Genomic DNA, 20393 nt, shown 5'->3' on the forward strand with positions numbered 1-20393 from the left:
CTGGCCAGGATTTTTGTAGGGCTCGGGCAGGGGAGAGATTGAGTGCTGGAAAGGAGGCTTGTCTGCTGCAAGGGAAGAAGGTGATTGATTGCACCTGTATTCGGCATCCTGAGGTTCTTCAGGCTTCATTGGCATGGCCGCAGCAGTGGGGAGGGGTGCTTGCTTTTTTTGTACAATTGGCGCCCATGGACAATGCTGTGTTTTTTGAAGGTGCAGCTTTGCACCTCTCTCAGGGGGCATTCCCAGGCTGAAAGGGCTTATAGAGCCGAATACCACGCCCCACAAACTTTCCACAACCACAACCAGTGCAGGGGCCTGTGCCTCAGTTGCACCTATGGGCAGCTGCAGCAGAGCTATGCTAGCACCTGAGAGCAGCGCAGCGGTGCTGTAGACCTGCGCTAGCATAATTGTTTCTAGTGAATTAAGCCCTAATTCGAGACATAGTACTGTGTATGCTACGCAGTTTGGGATTCCCAGCAAGCGACGCAGAAAGATGGATTGAGTTAGCTCTAAGTAGAAATTTACAGGAAACTCCTCAGTCTTTTTCATGCCATACATTTGAAACAAGTGAAACACTTAAGACAAGCTTTTTCTCACTCAAAAAAGAAAATATTTCATAGGAGGTTTTTTCAGTGCACCCCAAACTTTCCAATTTTTCCATCAATCAAATCAGATACTGCTATTGCATTGACTCCAAGTCATAGCAAACAACAAACTCAGAATCAGAAAATCACAGCACAAACAGAAACAAACATAGCTCCATTGCCAACTATAGTATAAAAACCATAAGATTAATTTCATATGTTCCATAATGAACTACACCATAAAAATTACTTGTCATCAGTAGGGCTTACATTAAGAGAACTTAACTTTATCTTAGTCTTAGCAACTTTGCCATTTATCTATTGATCTCTATCCAACAATAGCATTAAAAGTTTATTCAAATCTGATCTCCCTGATAACTGTACCAAGATATTTCCAAGATATCTTTCCTGATCTGCTGTAAACCTTGGCTAGTGAAAGGTTACATGGGCCAAATCTTCAATAGATCTGTGGTTGCAAGAGCTGACTCTTTCAGCAATCGGAGTCCTATTACAGTGGCCCTTCCGCTACTGACAGCTGTAAAATGTCCATGTGAGCTTTAGTAAATGACTTTCTCTGCTCAGTAATCAGCAGATCATCAAAGTAGGCCGGAACAGTTAAAGGGAGAGAAAGGAGTTGCTTGTATAAAGAAGCTGAGTTCAGAGTATTAAGTAACCCTAAATCTACTTGAGCACTTATATCCAGTAGCCTTTGTTTAATTAAACGTCTGGTTATAAAGGGATCAAAACTCCTTAGATATTCCTCTGAAAATCCTAATTCAGCCCTTAAAGATGGTATCTGAGAGTACCATGACTTGCCTTTCATCTCCTCACAGGCTGACGTTACAAAAGTTGGTAACAGGGAGAAGATCTTCAGCCAAAAATTAAAAGCAATTTTTTGAACTAATGTCACTGTTGGGACTAACGATAACTCTGATCTGACAATAACTGATGGAGTTGAATTAGGTACTCCCAACAACGTATGCACAAATTTATTCTGTATGATTTCTAATGGATATAAATTCCCAAATCCCTAAACTTTCCATCAAAAAACATCCTTGGGAGGACCCCCAATTTTTCACTTTTTTCCTGGACCTTCACATTTCTGGTCACTGATATATGATCTGCAGGAGTTTGAGGAGTTACTGATCAAGGCATTTTAACTTCTTGCACTAGCAGAGTGATTATTGAACACTTGAAAACTAATCTGGGTTACTGAAGAGGAAAAGAAGTCTCATATTAATGTTAAAGAACACTCTTGTATGTCAAAAGTGAAAGAATATCTGGCTTGACCTTCCTTTAATCACTCCAATTATCTGAACAATTGTCTGAGCTTGCTAAAATCTATTAGGGAGTAATCTGAATAGAACTGACTCTCTAAAAGTACAGAGTAGTAGTAATCTAATCTATGTTAGTGATGGTGAGGACAGAATTAGGACAATTAATTTATTCTGACGGTATATTTATTTATATACTTCATTTATGCCCCACTTTTCTCCCCAGTGGGGGACCCAGAGTAGTTTACAACATTATTACCTCTTCCACTTCATCCTCACAACAACCCTGTGATAATCTGGAATAAATTCTAAGAGACAGGCTAAATTATTTGCCATTTATTTGTTCACCAGCCACGAATAGTCATAGAAATAATAAAGTAATAAGAACAATACTTTCTGCAGTAATCTCATGTTGAAAGGGAAGGAAGTAAGGCAGGAGGAAAGATGAAGTGCAATAGTTGTGCTTGGCCAGTTCCATACTTGTCCAGAACTAATAACCAGGGCAGCATCTCAGAATGTAAGGGTCCCTATGGCCACCAGGTTCTACACAGTCCATCTCCTGAGGGCACTGTTAGCAGGAGGTCATGTCCCAGCAGTGTACTGAAGAACTTGTCACAGCCCATCAGAGAAATGCTAATTTCTGCCCGGAACAAAGGTAATGGAAAACCATCGAGAACTAAGAAGCACAGAGATATAAGGATCGAGCAAGGACAGAGAACGGACACTCTCTCAGTCACACAGAAAGTGGAAAGATGGCTGGAGGTAGGCCACATTCTTTTTCCCAGTGGACATGGATTGTACCCTACTTTCTTTCCTTTGTGAGATTGTTGTCCCCCATTCATCATTAGTCACTGCTACCTCTGCTAAATCAATCAGGAGAGACCTCAAAAGCCATTTTTACATGGATTTCTCAGTATGATATACTGTCCATTAGTATCTTTAAGACATTCCTGCAGTGGGTCTCTTACTTGAGTATGGAACAGCAGTTGAGGCCAACTGTCTCAGAATTATAGAGTCATGGCTGGGAAGTACTTGAGCCAAACACAGAAACCAAAGTTATTAGTACCAGGAAACAGGGATATGATGGAATGTACATTTGACTCTAGTGCTTTTTCTTTCTGGTTTCTGCTACCATAGCAACATCCACAAGTGATACAGTTCACAATAAAAAAAAAAAAACTTGTAGTGTCTCATAAGAAAATGCATTTAAGGACAGAAGAGGAAAGTGGAAAGGCACCCAAATGATCTTGGGGATTCCAGATTGTGGCTTGGCAACCGTATCTAGGCTCCTCTTCAACAAAAAACAAAAACAAAAAAACACCGCCCCCCCCCAGCAAAGCTCTATAACTTCTTACAGTGACTTCTGTTATCCTTTTTAAAAAATCTCTTTAAACGACCAAATGTTTAGAAGCAAGCTATCTTCCATTAAGGCATCCATTAAGGCATCCTTTTGTGTGATAGAGAAGATTTACATGTTCTGTTTGTATATGATGCTTATTTGCCATCACAAGTTGACATTTTGAAGGATTTTGATGTGATGAACCAGACCTGTGAATAACTAAGCACATTAAAATCACTATCCCCAATATCCAACACACCTTTTATCAGAGGTTTCCCAGACCTCAGGCCTCTGATGGAGCTTTTATTAAACTGATTCACTACACTTCAATCTCCTTCATCCCAATAAACCCCTTGTATTAATTTAGTTACTTTACTTAGCAAAAATGATTGTTTGGTCAGTTATCAGTGCCATTCTAAGCAGATTTACACCCTTCTAAATCCACTGAAGTAAATGGACTTAGAAGGGTGTAACTCTTCATAGGATGGCAATCTGACTCTTGGCTGCAAACAAAAACCATTGTTTTCCTAAGGCAACCTTTCATATCAGAAAACACTGATATTATCCTGCAATCTGTTATGGTATGGTACTGTACCACCCATGTCATTAGGCACTTTCAGTTTTCAGATCAGAAAGTTGACGGTTTAAAACTATGTTATTTTAAATGTCGAGCTGTGATATAGAAATCAGCACTAGTTATGTAACAATGAAGCCTTATGCACATGGACAAACTGTACACTTAACAACCTATAAGCAGCTGAGTTTAGAGCATTGCTTCCTAAGGAAAAAAAATAAGACAACTGGAAGTAGGAAGAAAGACGGTTTGGATACAGACAGAATTTGAAACATTGCTGGGCAGCATTTGTTACATGAGTTTTTCTGGATTTTGGCCTCCTGTGCTTAAGTCACCTGACATAAAACTTGTTCTTGTGAATTGGGCCTCAGTGAGTGGGCTTGTAATAAAGTTGTCAGCCTTCAGATGTAGGCTTGCCAGCAATCCTTGTTGTTGCCTGCCAGTGCCTGAAAAGCTATCAGGAAACAAATGGGGGCAAATATGGGGGCAAATATCCAGGAATTTCCCAGTCTGGAGTTGGCAGCCCTAGTCGGTAGGGTCAAACTATGTTGGGGATTTGTGCTTGGATTCCCCTGATGTGTATGTGGTTTAGGCTGATCCAAATCCCACTCCTCTAAGTTTCATAAGCCTAAACTACAATTGGTGATCTGGTCATGGACCCAGACATAATGTGTAACCCAGCCCAAAGAGAATAAAGCAAGAAGCAAACTAAGCAGCACCCTAGGATTAATTCCTACAGACACTTTTGGAGCATATGTTTTTATCTGGTACCAATTTTGGAAGCTCAGATGGAATGTGCGGGTGGTGATTGGAGTGTTCCAGCAGAAGCGCATTTACTCCATTAACATAAACAATCATTCTGAAATGCTGGAAGCTAAACTCGGGCCCATGTTGGAATGCTCAGACTGCTCCTCCACAGAGCATGGACAGAAAATATCGGTTAGGAGGATTAGCTTGTTGCTTCATGTGAGAATTCAGTGTTATTGTGAATGTGATTTTCATTTGAGTTTTACTCCTACTAGCGACATCACCAGGTTGAATTAAAACGAAGACTTGAAAATTCGGTGAAGAAAGAGCATGCTCAAAAAATCAAGGTGAAGATTTTTCATTTGTGCGTGTGTGTGTTTTGCCATCTTCTGGGTGTGGAGTAGGGGTCACTGGAGTGTGTGTGGGGAGGTAGTTGTGAATTTCCTGCATTGTGCAGGGGGTTGGACTAGATGACCCTGTTGGTCCCTTCCAACTCTATGATTCTACAAAGAGCTTTGAACATCTGTTTTTTTGTGTGGGTGTATACTCAGGCATATAAAGACACACACATATATATACATGCTTACACTCTATGCCTTTCCTAGGAACACAGAAAAGATTATTTATTTATTTACTTCATTTATACCCCACCTTCTCCCCACTGTGGAGCTTACATTGTTCTCCTCCCCTCCATTTTATCCTCACTGCAGCCCTATGAGGTAGATTAGTCTGGGAGTGTGTGACTGGCCCAAGGCCACCCAGCAAGCTTCCATGACAGAGTGGCAATTCAAGCATGGGTCTCCAGCTCCTAGTCTGATACTTCGACCACAACATCACACTGACACATAGGATACGAGTTTTCTTAGGAAATGTGTGCTAAGTCAGATTCTGTAAGTTCTTAACTTACATAAGTTCACATTTCTTCCACATCTTCCTCTCATCCTCTTCTTAATGCTCTTTTAGCCATATTCTGCCAGTCTTTATTTAGTTAATCTTTATTTTTCTTGCAGCAAGTCATAAGCATATTATATAATTAAAAAAACAAAACAAAAACAGCACAATTATTCATGTCCTCAGATGTAGTTGCTAGTCTTGGCTCTGTTCTGAGGACTGCTGATCAAAATGCTGATTTAATTGCCCGGCAAAGTTGTTATTCAGACATTGCTCACAACAGCAGGGTTACAGGGAGCGTCGTTGTTTCCTAACAGCAACGCTTTCTCAGGCAGCCACGACTAACAATTTTCCCTTCATCTAGGTGGAACGATCAAAAAGGTCAGCAGAAGATACAAATTTCCTGCATTCTCCACACCCACCCACTGCACCAAAGAGGCATTTTGGACGCCACAAATTAGGTGACAGAGGACAATCGGGTCATTTGGTGAGTATATAATGAGGACCCGAAGGGCAAAATATACCCCATTACTGATCTGTCCTATATTCAGGCTCCCAATTATACTATCATCAGACACAGCCTTGTTCCATCTGCAATCAAAGTGATGCCTCCCGTTTGCTGCTCTGGAGGAAGGTCATATCTCTTTATTTATCTGTTAGTCACATTTTTATCCTGCTGCTCTTCCCACCAATTCAGGGTGGCATACCGAGAGCTGTCGCATTTGGTCCTCACAATTACTCTGAAATGGCTTAAGCTGAAAGACAGCAACTTGCTGAAGGCCACCCAGCCAGTTTTGACACTTAGTGAAGATTTGAATGTGATGCTCCGCACATTTGTCTTGGACTCAAGCAACTACTGACTCTTTTAGGCGTAAAATTAATGTTATGCTGCTCCAGCTGTAGAGCATCAGTATTTAGAACAAATCAGCTTTCTTTCACAGTGATCTTCTGCAAGTAGTATTCTTTGATTCTGCATATTATTAAGTGTGGGTAATTGCAATATATTGTTACTACAGCAGAGCAAACATTGCATTCCATGAGATTTTATTCCTTTCCCTGTTAGTGTAATGAGTATAAGCTGCTGGGAGGGGGGGTATATATTTTGAAATGTGTTGAGTGAAATTTAGGCTTCAGAAATGTCCTTGGCTACTTGCTCTTAAGTGTTCCCCCCATTTATTTACACTGTCTAGGCTATCTGTCCTCGACCAAGTACTGCACCAGGGAACATACAACATCCAGTCCGACGGCAGCCACTTTACAGCAATGAACTAATTCTCAAGGCTTCTTCAAGTTCCAGACCAAAGTTCTCAACATATGAAACGGAGCATCTTTTTGCCAGTGAGGTTAGATTTTGCTGTTTTATACAAGCAGAGTGGTAGAAAAATTATTATCAAATACATCTAATTATCCATTATGCCCCCCCACCGGATAACTGTAACCAAAGAACTCTGGAGGACTGTTTCATGTAGATTAAGCTATTTGATGACTGGCATTGTATTTTGACTCTGTGTTGGCTAATGTTTAGGCAGGAAGGTTTATCTTCCTGGGGGTTTGTACCAGGACTACTGTGGATGCAGTGTCCCACTAGGTTTCACCTCACCTAAAACTGTTTCTTTTTTTAAAAAAAATAGCAGACTTTTAGTTTGTCACACTAGCATTCCTGTTTAAGAAATAAATCCCCTTTTTATTACTGAAAAAAACTGATAAAAATTAATTCCCCTTTTTGTTAATAGACAGCGAGTATGGGAAGGTGTTTAAAAGGATAAGAGGTAACTTAGAACAGGAGGTAGCAAACTTCTTTAGCAGGTGGTGGGGTGGGAATTCTCAGCGAAGTTGCTTCCCTCCCATGCAAGTTATCCAAGGAAAGTAGGGTATTGTTTGGAAATGTTGCACCCCTCATAGGAAAAGCAGGTAACTACAATTCTGATTTTTACTCAGGCTTTAAACTTGAGGTACTTCCGGTAGTTCATGTAGTTCAGAATGGTATTTGCAGATGTACACTTTTTCTGTGTTCAAGTTTTGTCAAAATGTGTTCAAATTTTTGGCTTTTTTCCTGTCACTTTTTGGAAATTAAATTTAATTCAGCACCCGGTATCATTGAGGCTAAGGTTCTCTTCCTTTCCAGCATAACCAAAACCCAATACTAAAACATCCCATCAGGGCTTATGTTTCATATGCTTTCAACAGTTGTTCAGAGAGATGCTTTTCACACAAAGTCAGTTTTAGTCAGAGCATTCCCCCTCAAAAATGGACTGGAGCAAGCCAAGCTGAGCAGCCCCTGCAGTGCAGATCAGCAATGGTAACACTGATCTGAGCCAAGTGGCCCATGAGGGCTTGGCTTGCTCCATGCCCCCAGTGGCCTTCTAGGAAAGTGTCCCTGTAAGTTAGATCAGCAGTTTGCCCCTCCCCTTATTTTTCAGTTCTAAATGCAAGCCTTTCTTTACCAATGGAATACACTGTTTGTAACAGAATTAGGAATTCTTGAAAGAGATTCAAGCTTGGAGTAATTATCCATATTAAGAAAAATGGATTAACTTTACTTAGTTTTAACTATGTTTCATATCATGTTTGACATTTTCCATACTGTTTGTGATTTTGCTAGTGATTGGGAGTGGCAAAGGGACATGGAACTACAGGAAATCATAGTCAGCAATCCCTCTGACTTCTGCTACTTCACCATGGAGTGCCCACACAATCATATGGACTAGAAACCTACTTTAAAAAAAGCTAGGGTAGTCAGAAAACTAAATTCTGCACGCAGCCCCATATTTTATAGTTTTTTGGTACTGGTGTAAGAGTCAGGTCATGTATATGACTGTGGGTCAACCTTCCTAGTCCTGGCTTTTGCTTTTGGGTGCAATGTGAATCTGGAAACAAAGACACCCCCCCCCCAAAAAAAAAGACTCCTTTGTAAAGTCGTTTTTAATCACTTTGATAAATAACATACAATTATCACTGTTACAGTATTGTAACAGTGGAAGTTGGAGTGTCACAATGACTATTGGAAGCTAAGATTTCAAATTGAGTCAAAATGAATTTGAGAGGGTCCATCTTAGCTGACCTGGATGGCCCAGCCTAGCCTGATCTCGTCAGATCTCAGAAGCGAAGCACGGTCAGCCCTGGTTAGTATTTGGATGGGAGACCACCAAGGAATATCAGGGTTGCTGTGCAGAGGAAGGCACTGGCGAACCACCTCTGTTAGTCTCTTGCCATGAAAACCCCAAAAAGGGGTCGCCATAAGTCGGCTGCGACTTGACGGCACTTTACACACACACATCTTAGCCAGTACTTCAATAGTACTTTAACTGCTTAAGAGTACACTTTGGTCAAAAATGCATGGTCGCTGTAGCCTCCTTTATTCCCTGTTTCAGCCAGGATCAAATTTTTGTGAACTGACGTTACCTTATTAATTGTTGGCCCGGCCCTATTTTGACGCAAAATGAACCTGGCTTTTCCCATTCCTCTTCTGGCCCGAATCAGACTGTTCTTCCTGGCTCGTCATTGGTCAATTTGAAACGACCAATCACTGGGGGCTTGGGGTGTGGCAAACTAAACAGGAACTCCACATCTCCTGCATTTTCTGTTTTCATGGATCGATTTGCACACAGTTTTGTCACTGCTCATTCAAGGTAATTTCCCCCCCAGCCTGGGTTACTTTGATCCTGGCTGAAACGGGGAATAAAGGAGGCTCAGCGACCATGCATTTTAGACCTGTGTGGTAATGCGCCGCAATGAATTGGCTGTGATGGTTCAGGTTCATGACTAGAGTACAGATGGACATGCTCAAGTACAATCATTGCAGGGGTTAAATTACTGGGGGTAAATTCAGATGCTATTAACAACAAGCATGTTTTCTGCATCTATACCATGTTACTCTCAGAAAACACACTGTAAAATGTGAAGGGGAAATGTGTTTATAAGTACACAGGAAGATTGGTCACAGTTCTTGGAATGTGCTCACTGTTTATGTACAGGTACATTTATTCCCTTTACACAATGTTTACCATTCCTTGCCCTGTGAAGTATGAATAGGGTTGCCAGGGCACTCCTGGCCATTGGTGAGAGCTTTGTGGGGGCATTGGCGGCCGCAATCGGCGCAGGCGCGACCCACTGGTGTCACTTCTGGGTTTACCCAGAAGTACCATGGTTTACCCAGAAGTACTATGGCCGCTCTAGCAATCGCCTCCAAAACTCTATGGTTTCCCCATACCAGAATGTCTGTGTCACATGGGTTGTGTGTGCGCCGTTCGTAGCCCCCCCCCCTCTGCTGGGTCCTCTTCCACCCACTGACCATCTGAGGGTTGGCGGGCAGCCTGGTGGATTGGTGGGCTTTTGCCGGCTCCCACCAGGCAGTTGGCAAGCCTAAGTATACACTGATCTCATGTAAAGCAATCAAATAAATTTAAGGAACACACAAAAAATCAAACCCTACACAGCAGTCAAAACTACTGGAGAGATTGAGCCAGTAGTGAATTTGTGGGAAATTGGGGGGTTATTTCCAGTCTCTTGAAGATAATAATGGGGGACATTGGATTAAGCAAGGCCTCGCTGTTTAACCCTGAATATACACAAGATCAAAGAACATGGAGTCTCTGGAATATGTTTTAAACCTGGGTCTGGACATGAAATTATTTAGTTTATGAATCTCATTCCAACACCATGCATACAGTGGAAAAGTTGAAAAGCCATCCTTTAAAGACTTGTTAAGAACATTGATTGTGAGTTAATAAGGAGTGATTAAAGGTGCTAAGGTGTAAAGAAATGGTGCTAAATAAGAATTTGCACTGCACTGCAGACCAGAAATTCACAGGTGACTCTAAACCTAAAAACACGCACACACACACAAAATTGTGTTTGTAGGATTCAGCCTAATCAAACAAAAGTATCTGCTACTGTTCTTAAAGCTCAATTATATGTTATGTTTTCTATCCAATTTATTTTAAACTTTTTTCCCCTTTTGCAAATGCAGTCTCTGGAATTGCTTTAAGTAGGTGTGGGGAGAAAGGAAAACAAACTCTTTTGTCTCCTGCAGTTTTCTTGCTGAAAAGCTCACCCCATCTGTCCCCCAAGCTGCTTTTATTCCTGCTGGGGAAGATGTACAGGTGTCTGTATGTTTTTCCTCTGTGGAGGTAAAAGAAGCTCATGGATGGCCTACCCCATGGAGTAAATTGGCAAGGAAGGAAAAGGTTAATGTTTCCCTTTCTTACAACATCATTCTCTTCCCTTGATAAAGCAATCCTGGATACTGCATATGCAAAAAAAAAACAAAATTGTCATTTGTGTCATAAACTTATAAAATATAAATACAGAAGAAACTGTAATGTGTAGTTTATCCTTACAGTCTGATTATTGCCTAAGTATTAACTATGATAAACTATTGAATATTAACTATTGATAAACATGATTTCAGGGTGAGAGAGGTTTGTTAAGACCAATGCATTCAACGGATTATTCATCTGGAATATCCCCATACCAGCTTCCCATTATTAACAATTATGTGATACCTGTTCCACCTCCACCCCCCAAAAGTGAGAAGACTATCAATGTAATGAAACTTGTATCATCAAGAGGTCGACGATATCGCCCAACGACTGCACCAAATGGCTTGGAACAATCGTTAATGAAGGTGATAGATCTTTTCTTTCCCAATATCTCTCTGTTTTTGTAATACATAGTTAATTTCTTAATACACTTTGCAAAATATATAAAGAAGTGATGAAGTATTTGCTTTACTTAAGAAGAGTAAGGGAGAAAACCCTTAACCAGTATGTAGTTCACTTCCTTTAAAGAATACTTTAAATGAATGCAGTTTGCTCATTCAGATCCTGTTTCCTGGAAAATTAAACAAGTGTTCACGGGACCACATTCTTTCATAACAAATGCATTAGGAGTAGACTCCACTGTCTGAAAGAGAACTGTGCTTCATAATCTAATTATTGGTTACTATTTCACTTTAGATTCTCAATATTATACTTCCTAAACAAACTGAAATGTGATTCTGAGAACTAACCTTGGGGGTCTACGTGCATGTGGAAAAAATGTTTTAACTGAAGAAGTGAGAAGCACAATCAAACAACTAATCCTTGTACACATACTGCTGGTCTAAGTTACAGGTCTTGTTAGGTAGATCAATGATCATTTCCATAATATTGAACAACTGAAAACACTTGCTGGCATGTGGTTTGTTGTATCTAACAAATTATGGTATTAAAGCCTAAGGCTGTAAATTTAGTAACTATACAAGAGATGGAGCATCACCCATGGATCTTCCTGTAATTCAGACTCAGTTATCATACAGTTAGAAGACTGCATTACACCATGCTGGTTTCCTCCCTAACACCATGTATTTATAGCTCTTTGCTAAGCAATTTTCTTTCAGTATGTTGGCCAGTTTATACCATGAGACCTTCTGCTAAAAGGGCTGAGTGTGGCTTCGGTAACTGGATGTCCAGTTCTATGTGCTGGATCACCTGATCATTTTTCACTTGCTCAAAGGCATTTCTACTGTCAAAAGAGAGGGTTTGGGTTTTGCCATTTCCACCACTGCAGATCTCATATCATGCCCAGCACTGTTCCTGTGGTAGTTTCCTCAATCTTGGCGACAGCGGTTCAGGGAGTGTGTGGATCAATAGCAGGAGGGAGGATGTGGGAACCTTCATCTGGATTTAGTCCCGTATAATCAAAAAGTAAGGGCAATATGAAAGAGCCTCAGGCAAAATTAATTTATCCCCTATTTCCTATGAAGTAGGAAAGTTCAAAGTAGACTACCACCACATTTTTCAGTTAACAACCTTCTATATAGCCAAAGCCAGCCTAGGTTAGTTTCAGGTGGCGCTGTTGTTGGGCCCTTACTATATGGAGCATATGGCAAGATGTTGGTTGACTGATTTGGATTTTAGCAGAATGTGTGTCGTTGCCCAGTCTACAGCTTTTGTCGCTTTGTTTATATGTTGTGCCTGCCTGCTCCCTCCTTCACCTTATGATCTGGCCCTTACTTGAAAGAGGTGACATACATGTTTTTCCTTTCCTCTGTTTTAGCATGTGGTTGCTGCATGCTAGCAGCACAGATTGGTCTTTTAACAACACATTGCAGAGCCAAAGTTTGGTGATACAAAAATGCAGGTATTTCATTGGATTCCTGTGCTCTTTGATGCAGGACGCAGGCAAGTTCTACAAATCTCAAGTACACACCAATGCATATGTTACCATGATCTATTTGGGGAAAAGCGTGCACCTGTGCCATGATCTTTTTGATTGTCGAGATGAAATAAAAATATATCAACAGCACTGTGGAGGAGAAAATGTGTGTGTGTACAGAGGCAAAGTGGTGGAGGGAGGTAAGTATGAAAAAGCCCAAGACTTCATTGTAATTCTGGCAAACTCTTATTTCATATGGATAAACTGTTGAAGTGGTACTGAAATTATTTTTGTGAAGATCAGTCTCATTATGTGCGTCCAGGGACTTATATTCCAGCTGCCTCAAACGAAGTCTAGATTTACTGTTTCATGATTGAAAATGAGGCTGCAATTACTTTTGCAAATTATGGGAAAAGGGTTGTACAGGAGTGATTTAACAAAATACTATGGGTTAGATTAATTTTGGGATGGAGATGTATGGTTAATAAAATGCTTGCTGGGGTAAAATGAATACCAAATTATCTGCTTACACGAAGCTGTAATAGATCAGCGTGAGCTGTTTATTGCTCCAGAAAGGAAATGAATACACACTTGAGGTTTGATTCAGAACCTGAATCAATGGGGACTCTGTTGACTTATACAGAGCTGTTCCAGGTAAAATCACAAATGCAACCTGGGGAAGAATAGTATGCCAGGTAGAATTAATATACTATTGCACTGAGGATGGCTTTCTATTCTGCTAGTATTTGACATTTATTTAGCTCCTTCCTGTGCTTGATGCTGTTGGTGTTCCATGCCAAAAAGTTAACAGTCCACAGTAGATGGACAAGACAGGAGTCTGAGAAAAGGTCATGGGTAATGGGTAAAGGAGAATCAGTTGGCAGTGGAGAAGTAGGCTAAGATGATACTTTCTAACAAAGGCTTTCTAACAAAAGGACTTGAAGGAGAAGGCAGCAGTGGCCTACTTAATGGAGAAGGCTTTGTATATATCCAAAGCTGCATGGCAGAGGAGTAGAAATAGTGAAGACTCCATGGATATGTTCCTGTAGAAGAACCTCTTGCACCTGGGCAAGGTTCCTTGTATCAGAGAAAAGCACAATTGCTAGAAGAATGGATCTGCGCGATCCAGCTGAATGAGTTGTATCCTACTGCTCTGCTTAGCTAACTATGGAAACTTCTTCCTCTGGAGGAAGAGGCTCTTTTGCTGAAGTAAGGCTATTTGTGAGAGAGGGAGGGCTCCAAGGTTTTTTGAGTGGAGTGGAAAGAAGATCATAGAAGCAGATGAGTTTGTATAGAACAAAAGGAGTTGGAACGATACAAGGGTAGCAGTAGGAAATATTTTGAGAGGTAAGAACTTTCTTGAGAGAGCTGTGAAAATATGGACTACATGTTTATTGTGTCATGTGACAGCATGGCAGCACAGAGACTTAAGATCACAGTGCTAGAAGGTAACATTTGGGGAAGGAGAAAGAGAGTAACAGGGAAGATAAGGAAGGAAGCTATTACATTGGCTGGAATGAGATGTGGTTGGAGCATTGACAGAACTCTAGAAGTAATCAGAAAAGTGGATCTTTGAGATACTGAAAAAGGAGGAGCAGGATTTGATAACCACTTGGAACTAGAAAGATGTGTGTGTGCATGTGTCTGTCTGTTTTCCTAACTAACTAAAAAAGGGTTTGGAGATAATCACAAAGTGGAGTGTGAGTACCCAGTGGGGAAATTTCTACTAAAAAAGCTAGGTAAACTTATTGCTGAGCAATAAGATGGGCTTGTGACTGTAATTTAATTATTCAGTTAAAATAATTGTATTCCATGTTTTCTACTGAAAATATCTAAAGCAGTTAAAGAACATCTTTAAAAATGTTTATCAACACAAAAAGGATATAAAATCCAATATTTAAAACTTAACACTGTCTCATATTTAGAAAAGCATCAGAAATAAACACAGTTTCAAATCATAAAATCAGCAAAACAGAGAGAAGCTAACAAGCCGGAAGCCAGAGAATAAGAAGTAGCAGCAATTATGTATATGCCAGAGAAAAAATATTCATGGATATGGCAATATATTGATATGAACAAAGTTTATTAATTTATTTATATGGCAATGTAATGAATGAAGTGCTTTACAGTTATGACCTCCATGTTCACTACAAAACTAAATGGGTTACCATTTAGTAATAATGTACTGTTGAGAAACTGTGCATTTGATGAATTTATGGCCTATTAGATCTTGTTTTGCCTGTTGGGCAAAACTGGCTGCCTTGCTTTTACTTCTTGATCAGTGTTTCTCAAACCTTATGATCTTGGCTCCTCTTTCAAACCCACAAGTATTTATTACTGTACAGCTCCTTCAGTTGGGAAGAATTTTGGTCAATATGGGAAGTGGCTTGGATTTTTACTTATCATGCCTCGGAAGCAACTGAAACATGGAGGGGGGGGAACCTTGTATGTTTCTCCCCATATTAAAAATTGAGAATCAAGTGTGGGGATGTTGCCATACAAAAATCTCTCAGTGTTCTGAATGCTATCACATCAGGGAGACGGTTTAATCTTTGTCTTCTCCCTAATGGACTACCTTCAACATACAAAGTCTTTGTTGTAGAAGAGTGCACAAATATAGCACCTCCCACCGGTCTGAAGAAGGGCAGCTCCAGGAATAATGTAGCACCTGCTTTTTCTACACACATGACCTGGCTCTTAACCCTGTTTAAATAAAGTCAAATAGTAACAACCATTTTGTTATCTCCAATTCCAGATACTTTCCACTTTACCTCCAAGCGGCACCATGGCTTTCCCTTTAGCCTCACCTTTTATCTCAATGGAATGCAAGTGAGCCGGTTAAGTTCTTGTTGCGAATACAAGCACCGGAAGGGGACTCGGCTAGGAGGCAAACACGGACACTTTGGTTTTGTCAACGTGGAAAGATCATCTCCTTGTTATAAGTATGGATAATTGGCTGTTGTTCATTTAATTCTGTCAAAGCAGACACTGAAGTGAAACATCTCTCTCATTTAATTAACAGAAGTCCAGTAGCACCTTAAAGACTAATCTAATGTAGTCTAGCATACATGTAGTCATGACTTCTGACTTCATCAGGCCATCTTTTGAGTTGGCCACCAAACCGTTGTTTCAGGACATTGCAGCTCTTCAGATATCTGTGCCGTCTCGGATCTTGTTGATTTCAAATTCCAGGAGAGAGTGGCCGTGCTTTTCTTATATAACAATGAATCCCGTGACATAAGCTTTTGGAGGCCAGAGTTCATTTTGTTCATTGCCTGTAGCATTATGCATCTAACAGAATCAGCTGTGGCTCACCAAATCTTGTACTGCAATATATTTGTTAGCCTTTAAGGGCTTCTGGACTCTTTATTGTTTTGCTACTGCAGAGTAATACAGCTATCCCTCTGGATATTTGTCTGTAGCAGTCTGTAGCTGTTCTTTTGTGATATAAATTCCAGTACATGATAGCCAACTTCTTCAGAGGCCTGAAGAAGGCTGAAAGTGCAATGTAGGGATGCACATTCAGATATTCTTGAGCTGAAATTACTCCTGAAATTCCCTATTTCAGCTTGGAGACATCTGGAGTAATGAACATTTATCTAAAGGTATTGGGTTCAGGAGAGGCAGCAGGAGTTGCAAGGGACAAGGGAGAGAGAGTGTGTCCCCACCAGACCATGGTGCCGATGCTGCTGTGGCCCTTTAGACACACCATAAAGATCCACTATGGGAGACTTGGCCTCCAGGTGCGTGGTCTACCATCCATTGCAGCCAGTGGGTAGGAGACCTTTTCTTCAAACTCAGAGGCCAGGTCTACTCCCCACTGGAATCAATAGGCAGTATACTGGGCCTCTGTGACTAGGCACCAAGGTTATCACAGTGAATCTTCAACTTTTAAAGCTCTGTGGCAGGCATCAGCATTGGCTTTTTGGCCCAGATAGTGCATCCTGGCTCTCACTCCTCCCTCACCACTCCTGCTGCCTCAGGCAGTAGGAGCCACAGTGGGCAGTATACCTGGCCTCTGAGTCTAGGTGCCAGATCTACTGCCCATTGATTCCTCTGTAGGCCAGGTCTACTGCAATAGATCTTTTTAGTTTAAAGGTCTGCAGCAGCATCAACACCACAGCCCAGCTGGGGGCGCTCTCTCTCTGAAGGAGTTGATTTTACCAGGTACGACAGAGCTGGAGCCATACCCAAACAGTACACAGAGAGAGATCCTCTTAGAAAAAAATAGATTTTAATGTAACAATATATGGAGAAGTCAGTTTCCTGAGTTCTTAAATCCTTTTAGTCCTTGCAAGGCTCTTATAGTCAGTTAAAGGTTATGTGTCATTTTTCACAAACATCTTGACAACATATGACATGATATTTTTGGCAAAATTCATCAGCTTTGTCCCTCTCTGAATAGTCTGTGTAACTTCTCTGTAAATTCTAGGTACCGTATGTTTCGCTCCATAAGACGCACCTGACCATAAGACTCACCTAGTTTTTAGAGGAGGAAAACAAGAAAAAATATATTCTGAATCAAATGGTGTACTAAACTATTTAATAATATAGAATAGTTAGAATATTAGAATATTAGTTAGAATATTAGAATAATATTTCAACCATGTAAAGTGAACAGTCAACAGTGGCATTAAGAATCATTAAGAATCATCATCACTGTCATTAACAAATGAAGAGAGACTTTAAGGTACGAGTACTCTTCTAGTCTTCTCCTCCCGAGCCCGGACCTTCCCCCTTCGCTCTGTGGCTGGGGCTCAGCCTTCCCTCGGCAGACGCGGCCTCGCCCCTGCCCCGGCCTCCCTTGCGCTCTCCGCACACACGCACGCACAGAGGCGATTTAATGGGGAATAAAGAGGCTGGAGTCCGCGGCATGTGCCTGCGCCTTACAAATGTAGTGGTTAAGAGTGGCAGTTTGGAGAGGGGACTCTGATCTAGAGAACCGGGTTTGATTCCCCACTCCTCCACTTGAGAAGCGGAGGCTAATCTGGTGAACCTGGTTGGTTTCCCCACCCCTACACGCGAAGCCAGCTGGCTGACCTTGGGCTAGTCACAGCTCTCTTAGAGCTCTCTCAGCCCCACCTACCTCACAGGGTGTCTGTTGTGGGGAGGGGAAGGGAAGGTGATTGTCAGCCGCTTTGATTCTGCCTTAAGTAAAGAAAGTCGGCACAGACAAACCAACTCTTCCTCTTCATTACTGCCAGAACCAGAGAGAGCACCTTTTAACAGTGAAGTCAAAGGGCGAAAATGCAGGGGAGGTTTTGCCTTGGGTTTGTCGCTCTCTAAATGCACATTTTCCCCAGCCAAATTCTCAAAACTCAAAAATAAGCCTCCATGCAGAGTTTTGAGAATTCAGATGGGGAAAATGCGCATCTAGAGAGTGGCAAAGCCAAGGCAGCAGAACCTCCCGTGGTTTCGGCCCAAAGCCCAACATGTGGTGGTCCCAGAGAGCAGCCCCTTGGGAGCAGGTGCTGGCCTTCTCTGGCTTGTGGAACAACCCCTGCTTTGTGGAGGGCCCCCCTTACTCAGGCACAAGCTTGTGTGTGTGTGGGGGGGAGAGTGGCAGAAAGAGAGAGCGACCCTGCCGGTGCCCCCCTCCCCAGTTCTATGCGAAGGGAGTTCAGACTTTCCAAGGGAGGGGCGGCAAAGAGTCGACTCAGCCGCTTGGATCGCAGGCGGCGGCACTCTCCCCTCTCCCGGCAAGGAAAACAGTGGCGGGGTCTCCTCCGGAGTTGCGTCCCCCTGAGGGAGCCCGCCGCTGGATAAAGGTAAGTTAACACACACATTCACTCCATAAGACGCACAGACATTTCCCCTCACTTTTGAGGAGGAAAAAAGTGCGTCTTATGGAGCGAAAAATACGCTAGTTTCTAATATTTAAATAGATGAGCAAGCTTAGTATTTACTGAAGAGGCTTACAGGACAAAGGTACGCGGTAACCCGTATAGTGTGTAAACATTGAAGCAAGCCATGTTTTTTCGTTAGCAGTTTAGAAGCTACTCTGTGTGCGCCAAGTTACTGATAGCTAATGACAACTAATATCTTTTAAGAGAGACAGAGAAGCATGATTTCTTTAACTTGTGTGTGTCTTTTAAAACCCCTTAATTTTCTTCATTTCTTCATTTCCCCAACATTTCTACCCCTCCCTCCCCATCCTGCTGCCTCAGGAGGAGAGTTATATGCATTAAAATATGTTTTTTTTAAGGGTATGATTTTTTGAATGCTGACATTCATGAACCTGAAAAATGTCCCTGAAATGGATTTCTGGAATGGTATCAACACTCAAAAAAAGTGGGGGGAGGGGAGATAACCAAAATCATGCCCTTCCTGAAATGAAATTAAAAAAAAATTTTTTTTGAAGTGTTTACTGGTCAAAGACTGTAACAATAATAAAAGTAAAGATCCTCAGGTGACTGGGAGGGGTAGTGGTGGAGCCAAAACAAGAAAATGGGAAAGCCTTCGTCAGTGATCGGACATTGGTAGTTCTTAGTATCTAACCCCATATCTTTAGTTTTCAAATTAATTCTCCTTTTGACATGGTTAATCTGTGTCAGCATTATGTTGGTTTCAGCCTGAAAGCTGCTTATCGTAGCGGGGGGAAACAAGCAAAGGTAGTTATTCCAAAGAGAGGTTGAGATGTGTCTTTCAGGTCATACGCCTTAAGAGATTTGTCAATAAAATGTAATGTCTAAGATTAGCCTGTGACCCTAGAATGATTTTTTTAAATCTTTCCCAGTAATGCATGGCTTGGTTTGATTGCTTGACTCATTTGAAGCTATTTTGTTTGTTAGAACTATTTTGCAACATGCCTTTCTCTGCTTCTGTGATTTGGAGTGGAGTGGGTTGATGTGTGGGATGCTTGTAGTTCAGTGATCCTACCTCCCAACAGAGAGCTGAATGGAACAGTCTTTTAATCCTTTCCAACTCTGGGTCTGTAATCATTCCTCCCGCCACCCCTGAATCATCACAATTTACAGGTTCAACCTATATTTTCAAGGCTGCTTAGGAAATTTGATGCTAAAAAGTAAGGTAAAATAATACTAAAAAAATAGATTTTGGTTAGGACTATTGTACTATGAAACAAGAACATATTTCAATTATATAAGTGGTCAACCTGATTTACACATTCAGGGCAATATCCGTTTATTTAGTAAATTCATCTGTTTCAGAATGTATTGGATTTAACATGTCAACATTAGTCTAGTACAACATAGTTAAAATACATTCTGTGCCTTGGAGTGACCAATAGTTAGATATTGGGTGTTTGGGATGCTACAAGATCTTGACTTTTTGGTAGAATATAATTATAATAAATTATTCAAAGAAATAGAAAAAGAGTTAATGTACTGGCTAACATTTGCCAGTTTCTGTATTGGAAAAATGAATGTGTTACTTAATCTATTATTTTTATTAATTAATTTACCACTTTGAGTAAAATCTGCTGTTCTTGCATCCTGAGCAAAGTTAAAAATTTGGGAGGGGGGTACAAAGCCCCAAGGACAGCATGGAAAACACGTATGCATCCTTTTAATACAGGTGGCTTGAAGGTACCTGATATAAAATTATACCACAGAGTAGTCAGATTGGCTATGAAGGAGTGGTTTATCAAGGGTAAAAATACACTGATTCTGGAATCTTCATTGGGAAATGGTCTGAAGTTGAGAGACTGGATCTGGTAGCGACAAAGAGGGCTGGAGAGGAAGAACTTAGCCATAAACTTCCCCCTATCAGAGTGATATAAAGTTAAATAATTTTTAACGAGAGCCAGCGTGGTGTAGTGGTTAAGAGCAGTGGACTGTAATCTGGAGAACTGGGTTTGATTCCCCACTCCTCCACATGAACAGTGG

At 41.1% G+C, this 20393-nt stretch overlaps 1 protein-coding gene across 1 annotated transcript in view; it reads left to right on the forward strand.

Moving 5' to 3' along the window:
* The window catches only part of ERICH3 (glutamate rich 3), a 64920-nt gene that overhangs the window by 17480 nt on the left and 27047 nt on the right, over positions 1-20393 (forward strand). The window contains exons 6-11 of the mRNA XM_056844756.1: positions 4794-4865; positions 5774-5896; positions 6600-6752; positions 10820-11035; positions 12566-12746; positions 15302-15488. Of these exons, the coding sequence (XP_056700734.1) occupies positions 4794-4865; positions 5774-5896; positions 6600-6752; positions 10820-11035; positions 12566-12746; positions 15302-15488 (932 nt within the window). The remainder of the gene's footprint in view (positions 1-4793; positions 4866-5773; positions 5897-6599; positions 6753-10819; positions 11036-12565; positions 12747-15301; positions 15489-20393) is intronic.

The sequence above is a fragment of the Euleptes europaea genome, chromosome 2, assembly GCF_029931775.1.
Source record: "Euleptes europaea isolate rEulEur1 chromosome 2, rEulEur1.hap1, whole genome shotgun sequence".
NCBI lineage: Eukaryota > Metazoa > Chordata > Lepidosauria > Squamata > Sphaerodactylidae > Euleptes > Euleptes europaea.